General features: G+C 40.9%; 3 protein-coding genes across 3 annotated transcripts; 1 reads left to right on the top strand and 2 right to left on the bottom strand.

Annotated features, from left to right (window-relative positions):
• Positions 1–18: 18 nt before the first annotated feature.
• LOC141592529 (stress-response A/B barrel domain-containing protein UP3-like) lies at positions 19–1921 on the top strand. Its single transcript, XM_074413237.1, has 2 exons — positions 19–391; positions 1283–1921. The coding sequence occupies exons 1-2, from the start codon at positions 186–188 to the stop codon at positions 1737–1739; spliced, it is 663 nt and encodes a 220-aa protein (XP_074269338.1). The 5' UTR covers positions 19–185; the 3' UTR covers positions 1740–1921.
• Positions 1922–2443: 522 nt separating this feature from the next.
• LOC141590513 (uncharacterized) lies at positions 2444–2800 on the bottom strand. The gene has a single exon (XM_074411102.1). The coding sequence runs from the start codon at positions 2798–2800 to the stop codon at positions 2444–2446; it is 357 nt and encodes a 118-aa protein (XP_074267203.1).
• Positions 2801–3997: 1197 nt separating this feature from the next.
• On the bottom strand, positions 3998–4408 carry LOC141590512 (uncharacterized). The gene has a single exon (XM_074411101.1). It carries the CDS (start codon positions 4406–4408, stop codon positions 3998–4000), a length of 411 nt encoding a protein of 136 aa, XP_074267202.1.
• Between the last annotated feature and the right edge of the window lie 5244 nt (positions 4409–9652).

The raw sequence follows: 9652 nt of genomic DNA, 5'->3' as shown, positions 1-9652 counted from the left end.
ACTACAACAAGTCACCAACTCTTCCCAAAAACTCATTTAAATACTACACCCACATAATTCACGACTCCTTTGGTACCAAAAAAAAAAACATAATTCACGACTCCCATTTTGTATAAAAAAAAAAAACAAAATAATTCACATTTCCCAATTCCCATACGCCATAACCAAACAAACAATCAAACAGAATGTCGTCGTCGTCGTCGTTGTCTCAGACGGTGGAGCATGTGGTTTTGTTCAACATCAAGCCCTCTGCCAATTCAACTCAGTTGGCTGCCATGGTTGATGGGCTTAATGGGCTTCGATCTATGAACATGGTTCTCCACCTTACCGCCGGCCCACTGTTGCGGAACTCTTCTCCCTCCCTCACCTTTACTCACTTGCTCCACAGCAGGTAGTAGTACTACTCTCTATCTATTTATCTGATTACTTTATTACTCTCTCCGTCTCAATCATTTGTTAAAATAGTCATCAAAGTAAACAATTGACCCAGACGTAGTCAGCATATTTGTTTTAGCTACTGCTTCTTAGATTAGTCAAGTATACTCGTTGCATATACAATGTGCTTAATTACTGGTTCTTAGATTAATATGATGATGATATTTCCATTTTCCTCCGACTCGGTCAAGTATTGTTTGTTTTTGTATGTATAAATTGATTTTAATCGTCTCCGGTGTCAAATCAAAGTAAACAAATAACTGGGATAAATGGGATATGCCTTTGACCTATTGTTTTTTTTTTTTTTATGTAAAATGTACTCCATTTGTTCTAATCATTTGTTTTTATTCTTTGCGACTATTATTTTAATCAAAGCCATACAAATGATTGGGATGGAGGGACTATATAACAAGAACGAAACTAGACAAAAGAGAAAAATTTTTGTGTACTCTGGGAGGACCGTACTCCTTACATCTAGCCTTTTATAATATTTTATTTAGTGGATTAGCTTTAGGTGTTCTCAACGGTACTCCCGGAGAACACAAGAATTTTTGGACAAAAGATTAGGAAGGACGGACTACAATTTTAGGGGTGGTTGTGTGTTTAGGAGCTCCTATCAAATTGCAATTTGGTGACGGATTGCTTATATGGATTGAATATAACTCGACAGATAAATTGACCCAATATTTTTGTTGTTCCAAAATTACCCGACCTGAAAATGGTAGTAATACCTTAGTTGATAAGGTCATAGAACGATATTAACCATGATCTAAGTTCGATACCTGTCAACACAAAATTCAAAATCATTCTTGGGCAACTCATCTTCGGGTTTTCCACACTGTCTCAGGTACCGAACAAAGGAGGATCTTGCAAACTACTCAGCTTCTAACACCCATCTATCTGTGGTGCGAAGCAGTGTACTTCCCATTTGTGATGACCTGTTGGCCATCGATTGGCTGGCAGAGGACCTACAGGGTCCATTGGATGTAAAACCCGGGTCTGCAATGAGATTAAAATTAGTTAAGTTGAAGGAGGGGTTAGGAGACGAAGAAAAAGGTAAGGTGATCAAGGTGTTTGGTGGGTTAAAGGACAAAGTTGAAGGAATTGAGCAGTTAAGTTTTGGTGAGAATTTTTCGCCGGAAAGGGCAAAAGGGTTTTCACTTGCATCATTAGGGGTATTCAATGGCGTTAAGGAGCTTAATCACTGGGATGCTGTGGGCGAGAATGAGGAGCTGAGTAAAGAGAAAGGCGAGGTGCGGGATTTTGTTGATAACCTTGTTGTTGTCGATTATGTTGTACTGTAACTTGTAATTAGTCTGCATTGTTGTAATTTGTTTTCTATGAATAAGTTGTGTCGCTGTAATTTGTATGAATGGAACATTTCCATACTGCACTCATTTATGAATAAGCTGTGTCGCTGTAATTCTGTAATTTGTTAGCAGCAGAGAACTTGAGATAATGAAACTTTCCTATGATGGATCCTCAATTATGTTGTTGCACTCGCACGGCTGATGAGACTCATGCGAGGTCTCTTTTCTCGTTATTATTTTCTCCATATATATTATCTATTAGTGATTTCTGCTTGTTTAAGACATTAAAGTAGACAAAAGATGCCCATTAATCTAGCGGACTAGTTATGGATGATTATAACTTGGAACTCTTCATTCAAAAACAGTTTACATCAAATTCCGTCTTGTCGCCTCCTTTTACCAACGATTAGCAGGCGTTGCAACTCTTGCTTATCAGCATATATGGTGTTTTGCCAAAAAAAGTCCTCCTATGGACTAAGAATAGGAATCCTGTCTAAAGTCTAACCTAGTTTTTTTTCCCATTTGAGTCATATGTTGACCCTTATTTTTTTTATATTATATTATATTATATTAATTAAAGGATACTTTAATCAAAGATAAGTAAATGTGGAGACGAATGAAATATAGTTTCTTTAATTTAGTTATATGGAGTAGTATTGAATTATTATTTTCTTTTGAAAGAAAAACCCCCGTGGGGGTTAAACGATTTCTATTAAATCACGACAAGCAATATTATCAATGTATGGAGGCAGCGCATTACTCCACTCACGTCGATCAAGTGACCAAGGATTCACATGAGCAAGAGCATGAGCTACCCGATTATAGTCCCTACGAACAAAAGAAAAAACAACAGACTCGAAAGAATTACAAAGAAGAAAAATGTCATCATAAACTAGAAAAACATCCTGCCGACCACGTTTACGGCTACGCAGCTCCTCGATGACGCTTAAGCAGTCCCCTTCAACGATGATCCTCGAGCATCCCGTCCTTCGCGCTTCCTTTATGCCTACCAGAATCGCCTCCGCCTCCGCCATCTTCGCCTCCGCCTCCGCCATCTTCGCCTCACACTGACCTTTACGCTGCACCGTAACTCCCCAAACACACCTCTCCCCTCTCATCCCTGCAGACCACCCCAACACTAACCCCAACTCCCTCTACAACCCCAGCATCCACATTAATCTTGAGAATCCGTCCACCAGACCTCTTCCAACCTCTACTCCCCCCGTTCGAATCAGGTACCTCCTCTTCCATCCGTCGCACTTGTGCTCCTACACTTCTCCCCATAGCACCATGATTTTCCCTCCCCTGTTTCCTTGTCATTCCCATCTCCTTCACCAACGCTCGCGTCATCTTGATCACAGCCTGCTCATCCCATATATTCGAAGATCGCCTTATTCCGCCTCTCCCAAATGGCCAAACATGTTGTCATAAATAACACACACTCCTCCCCTCGCAACTCCCTCATAAAACCTTCCACCCACTCCCTTACCCACTCATCCCGATGTCCACCTTCCACCTCCAACCCTAGCCCATCCCAAATACCACCCACCCACCCATAATCCCGAATAATATGAAGACAAGTCTCCATAGAATTGAAACAAAGGGGGCATTCTGTATCATTGCAACTTAGCCTCTTCAAAATTTTACTCCTTGTGGCTAGCGCATCTTGACACAATTTCCAAAAGAACACCTTAATCCGCGGGATAACTGGCATTTTCCAAATTCTGTTCCATAGCCATTTATCTTATTCCCAATTTGAATGCTCCGGTTCTCTATCCAACCCATGAAGAAGCTTATAAGGCGATCTCACTGAGTAGTTTCCATCCTTCTCTGCGTCCCAGCACCATTCATCCGGAGGTTTGGACTCACTGACCCGAATGTTACGTATTCTATCTCGTTCAAAAGGAAGAAAAACGCGTGTATCTTCTCCTCGTCCCAGCCTATACCATCCTCTCGCATCAATTCAACTACCCTACTTCCAACATCCTTATCAAGTCGAGGAGAAAGAATTCGATGTGATTGGGTACCGGGGATCCAAGGATCCGTCCATACATTAGTGCTCCAACAGTTTCCAATCCTCTTTCTCGCTCCCAAATTGACAACATCTCGTGCTTCCAATATGCTTCTCCAAGTAAAGCTAGATAACGGTCTAAGCTCAGCTTCCATAAACGATCTATCTCTGAAATACTTTCCTTTAAGGACTCCTGTCATAATTCAACTCTCGTTAGTTAAAAGCCTCCACGCTTGTTTTCCTAGCAACGCAAGATTGAATTTACCATAGTCTCAAAAGCCCAGCCCCCCACGACATTTAGGCTGGCACATTTTGTTCCGAGCAACCCAAGGTATTTCCCTCCACCCATTCTCCGATCCCCACCAAATTTCGACACAAGTGACCGAAGTTCGTTGCAAAAGGTTGCTAGTATTTTAAAGATGCTCATAGCATATGTAGGAATCGCCTGCGCCACCGCCTTAATAAGTGGCTCTTTACCTGCCTTGCTCAACATCCCCTTCCATCCTTGTAGCCGTCTACTTAATTTATCTCGGATAATTGTCGTAAGAATCCGCTTAGAACTCCCAATCACAGTGGGGAGTCCCAAATATTTGTCTTGCACCATCACTTCTCTTACCCCCAAAAGCTCAGTAATTCTTGCTCGACGATCCATGCTCGCTCTTTGCTAAAAGAAATGGTGGTTTTCGCAAGGCTTACAAGCTGCCTCGACGCCCTCTGTGAATAGTAACCACGTGAACAGTTGAAAATCATCAAAATTAAAATTCGTGGCCTTGGCTCTGATACCACTTGTGGGATTTATCTGTATGCATCCCTTTAATTTAAGGACTATAACGAATTTATAAGATGATGAAAGCTAGTCATAAAATTAAATTGCATAAACAATATGGTAAAAGATTAAGAAATAACCTTTGGTCCTAGCAAAAACGGCCTAAGAACAATATCAAAGTTGATATTCGCCTATCAGTTGCACCCAAGACGATATGAGAAACGCCCTTTGATTTTGCTAGAATCGATCCAAAAATCACTGATTAATTTTTAGGTTTTTTTTGTGTTCTTCCGATGAGAGGAGGCAATAATTGGGAAAAGAATTAGGTTTAGAAAATTCCCACATCTCCCCTTATAACAACCGAGTATATGGAGAAATAGGGTGGATTTTCTTTTCCATAATTTCGGCCCAATTTACCAAAGTTAAGAGAGTTATTTCTCTTATTTTCGGTTATTCCAAAAATGTATAAAATGTGTAAATTGTCATCTAGTGAGGATCGAACCCATGACCTCTTGGTTTGAGTACCCTCACTATTACCACTATGACACATTCATCTTGTTGATATTAAATATAACCGATTACATTTAATTACGAATTAACAGATTAATTCGTCCAAGCTAACATTACATACATTTAATTAAATATAACTTATTATATTCAATTTACGAATTGACAGTTAATTCATCTCAACTAATATTATTTAATCTTCATTAAATAATTGTCTCATCAACACATTGACTAACTGTTTAGTCATATAAGGCATCAATGTGATTATATTTCTATAACCACATCTCTCAAACACATCCTATAGGTGTGACCTTTAGGGACCAGTTGATCACCGCCATCTGTATGATAATAACGTCAAACTTTCTAGCAAGCCAACCGTTATTAGGTAATCGTTAATCAACTGATTAAAATACGAAGTATACCCTTGTGAACCTGTAAGAGATTTACAAATGTTATCACACTAATTTGTGGAGGACACAAGCTCCAACAAACTCCCACTTGTCCTCACAAGTGTATGTGCGATAACCGATTCTCATATCCTAAAATTTCTCCCACTCAATGTAAAACAATTTGCAAATCCGTATTCACAAAGGTCGTATTTCACAAGCGATCATCATCAAGAGTGGTTTCCCCGACTAGAGAGTAACTTAACTGATAAACGAATCATCATTCGAGCATGGCCATGCATTTTAGTTACAACTCCTCAAGTGGCCCTGAGAAATAACTATACCTGATAAGGGTTGGATATTTTCCTCAACTCGAATCCTGCAGATGTAAGCACAGTATGAAATGACCCAGAAAAAATCTACTTAGCCTCCAGTTACGGCAGACCGTGAGAAAGAAACCAAAGTCACCCAAAAACTACCTTAATCCCAAGAGACAGTCGATAGTCAAAAGAATCGACTCTAGGAACACAATGGATGTCCTATCCACGATCTGGCACCGAATGTTTTAAACATTTAGGACTCCATTACGTTGTCACAAAAATTTGTCCTACGAGGTATCGTTATAATCTCGCATTTGTGATCGATCAGTCAACATTTTGACTTATGGGTCGTTGAACCCACCATCAATCGACTGCATAATATAATAGCCGGAGTTATCAGCTCACATGGGCGATTACGGACCAAACAAATATAATGTAATTCAGTTCACTTTGTGGCGTTCAATGTTGTCAGTACAATCCACATGAAAAACAAAATATTATAATAAAACGATGAAGTTATAAATAGTATATGAAAAAGATAATGTATCAAATCCATAATCAAGTACTACAACTCGTGAGAACACGTTTAATTCCCATGGAAATAACGTGCCCTACATGCTTATCATAATTCAACGGTTTAGTGAGAGGATCCGCGATGTTATCATCCGTCGCAATCTTGTCTATCACTATCTCCTCTTGCTCCACATAATCACGGATTAGGTGAGCTTTCTGATGTACATGTCTAGATTTGATGCTAGACTTTGGCTCCTTAGCCTGTAAGATGACACCTCTATTGTCACAATAGATGGTGATCGAGTCATTCGAACTAGGAACTACCGTAAGTCCTTGTAAGAATTGACGCATCCATATCGCTTCCTTTGCTGCCTCCGAAGCGGCATAGTACTCGGATTCAATAGTAGAATCTGCTACAACACTCTATTTGGAACTCTTCCAGCTGACCGCAGCACCATTAAGAGTGAAGACGAACCCGGACTGAGATTTTGAGTCATCTCGATCCGTTTGGAAGCTAGCATCTGCGTAACCGATTGCGCATAGCTTAGTATCGCCTCCATAAGTCAATACCCAATCCTTAGTCCTCCGTAGGTACTTGAGGATGTTTTTTAATGACTATCTAGTGTGTTTCACCTGGAGTCTTTTGGTACCGACTCGTCATACTCAATGCATATGCCACGTCTGGACGTGTGCATATCATGGCATACATGATCGATCCTATTGCAGATGCATAAGGAACACGACTCATGCGCTCAATCCCTTCAGGCGTCGTGGGTGTCTGAGACTTGCTCAACTGCATCCCAGACGTCATTGGAAGGTTCCCCTTCTTGGAGTTGGTCATGCTGAACTTCTCAAGAATCTTATCCAAATAAGACTCCTGACTAAGTGATAACATCCGTCGTGATCTATCTCGGTAGATACGGATTCCCAAAATGCGCTGTGCCTCACCCAGATCTTTCATCTGGAAATGGTTCTTCAACCATTCTTTAACCGAAGATAGGAGAGGAATGTCATTCCCAATCAGGAGTATGTCATCGACATACAATATCAAGAATACAATCTTGCTCCCACTCGACTTGATATATAAGCATGGTTCTTCGACCGATCGAGTGAAACCATACTCTTTTATCACCTGGTCGAAACGATGATTCCAACTCCGAGAAGCTTGCTTAAGTCCATAAATGGAACGCTTAAGCTTGCATACTTTCTTAGGATGTTCAGGATCTATGAAACCTTCGGGTTGCACCATGTACAACTCTTCCTCCAAATAACCGTTTAAGAAGGTGGTTTTCACATCCATTTGCCAAATTTCATAATCATGAAAAGCGGCAATCGCTAAGATTATCCGAATGGAACGTAGCATGACTACAGGTGCAAAAATCTCATCATAATGCAATCCGTGCACTTGAGTGAAACCTTTTGCCACTAGTCGTGCCTTATAGGTATCTCGGTTGCGCGTCTCTGGCGTAACGCTTTATTTTGTAAAGCCACTTGCCTTTGTAGAAGTTTTACCTTATTAGGTAAATCAACTAGATCTCATACGTCATTCTCATACATGGAGTCCATCTCGGATTGCATGGCTTCGAGCCATAGCTTTGAGTCGGAACAGGCCATAGCACCTTTATAGGTAGCGGGTTCATTACTCTCTAGGAGTAAAACGTCATTCTCCTCGACCATACAAATGTATCTCGTCCAGGAGGATGAGAGACTCTACCCGACCTCCTAGGTTCCTCGGGAATATTAACCGTATCATCAGTTGGAGGAACAACTTCCTCCATCCGTTCCTCGGTTGTTGGTTCTGGAATCTTCGACAGCTCGAAGGTTCTATTACTCGTCTTGTTCTCGAGAAATTCTTTCTCTAAGAACGTCGCACTAGCCGCAACAAAAACTCGATGTTCGGTAGGCGAATAGAAGTAATGACCAAATGTTCCTTTTGGATAACCTATAAAGTATGTTTTGACCGATCGCGGGCCGAGCTTATCCTCGTGTATCCACTTGACATAAGCCTCGCAGCCCCAAACCCGAATAAAGGACAAGTTAGGGACCGTTCCCTTCCACATTTCATATGGAGTCTTGTCGACAGCTTTAGTCGGACTTCGGTTAAGTATAAGAGCAGCTGACAAAAGAGCAAAACCCCATAATGAATCAGGCACTACCGTGTGACTCATCATGGATAGAACCATATCAAGTAAGGTTCGATTTCTCCGTTCGGACACACCATTTAATTGAGGTGTTCAGGTGGAGTTAAGCGCAAAACGATTCCACAGTCTTTCAGGTGTTGATCAAACTCATTTGAAAGATATTCGCCACTCCGATCTGAACGGAGTGCTTTAACCTTTCTACCCAGTTGGTTCTGTACCCTGTTCTGGTATTCCTTGAATTGCTCAAAGGACTCACTTTTATGCTTCATTAAGTAGACATATTCGTATCTACTTAAATCGTCTGTGAAAGTGATAAAATATCTATAGCCATCTCTAGCGGTAATTGACATAGGTCCACAAACATCAGTATGTATGAGTCCTAATAGGTCACTAGCGCGCATTCCAACACCTTTGAAGGAAATTCGAGTCATTTTGCCAATGAGACATGATTCACACGTGCCATATGTAGAAAAATCGAATGCGGGAATAGTCCCATTATCGACGAGTTTCTTTACGCGTTTCTCATTTATGTGTCCCATTCGACAATGCCATAGATAGGTTTGATCTTTGTCACCAACCTTTAATTTCTTATTATTCATGTGTAATACTTCCGTGGTTTGGTCTAAGATGCAAGTTCCATTCATGGAAACTGCTTTGCCATAAATCATTTCATTGAAAGAGAAAATACATCTATTATCCTTTATTGAAAATGCAAAACCGTCTTTAGCAAGTACGGAAACAGAAATAATGTTCTTAGACAAACTGGGTACATAGTAACAGTTATTTAAAAATAACTCAAAACCACTAGGGAGTTGGATTACATATGTTCCCTTCGAGACAGCAACAACTCGTGCTCCATTCCCGACTCGCAGGTCCACATCACCTTTTTCGAGAGGTATGATGTTCTTTAGGCCCTGCAAATGATTACACAGATGATGACCACAACCAGTATCAAGTACCCAAGTTCCGAAACTTGTATGGTTAATCTCAATCATATGAATATAAGATGACATACCAACAGGAATGACGCGACCTGCTTTGATGTCCTCACGGTAGACGGGACAGTTCCTCCTCCAATGTCCAGACTTGTGACAATGGTGGCACTCAATGTCACCGCCCTTGCTCTTTGCCTTGCCCTGTGAGCCACTAGTCTCACCGGGCGCACTCTTACCGTTTCCTGGCTTCTTAAACTTTGGCTTACTTACAGCTAGGTCGCCATGAGCCTTGCCCTTACCTTTACCCTTGTTGTAAATCATGAGAACA

Source organism: Silene latifolia, chromosome 7, assembly GCF_048544455.1.
Source record: "Silene latifolia isolate original U9 population chromosome 7, ASM4854445v1, whole genome shotgun sequence".
Lineage (NCBI taxonomy): Eukaryota > Viridiplantae > Streptophyta > Magnoliopsida > Caryophyllales > Caryophyllaceae > Silene > Silene latifolia.
This window is presented reverse-complemented; position numbering and strand designations above follow the sequence as displayed.

Coding starts and splice junctions, on each gene's coding strand:
- LOC141592529 (XM_074413237.1), top strand. CDS start 186: ATGTCGTCGTCGTCGTCGTTGTCTCAGACGGTGGAGCATGTGGTTTTG. Junction 392..1,282: donor ACTCACTTGCTCCACAGCAG/GTAGTAGTACTA, acceptor ACACTGTCTCAG/GTACCGAACAAAGGAGGATC.
- LOC141590513 (XM_074411102.1), bottom strand. CDS start 2,800: ATGGCGGAGGCGGAGGCGAAGATGGCGGAGGCGGAGGCGATTCTGGTA.
- LOC141590512 (XM_074411101.1), bottom strand. CDS start 4,408: ATGGATCGTCGAGCAAGAATTACTGAGCTTTTGGGGGTAAGAGAAGTG.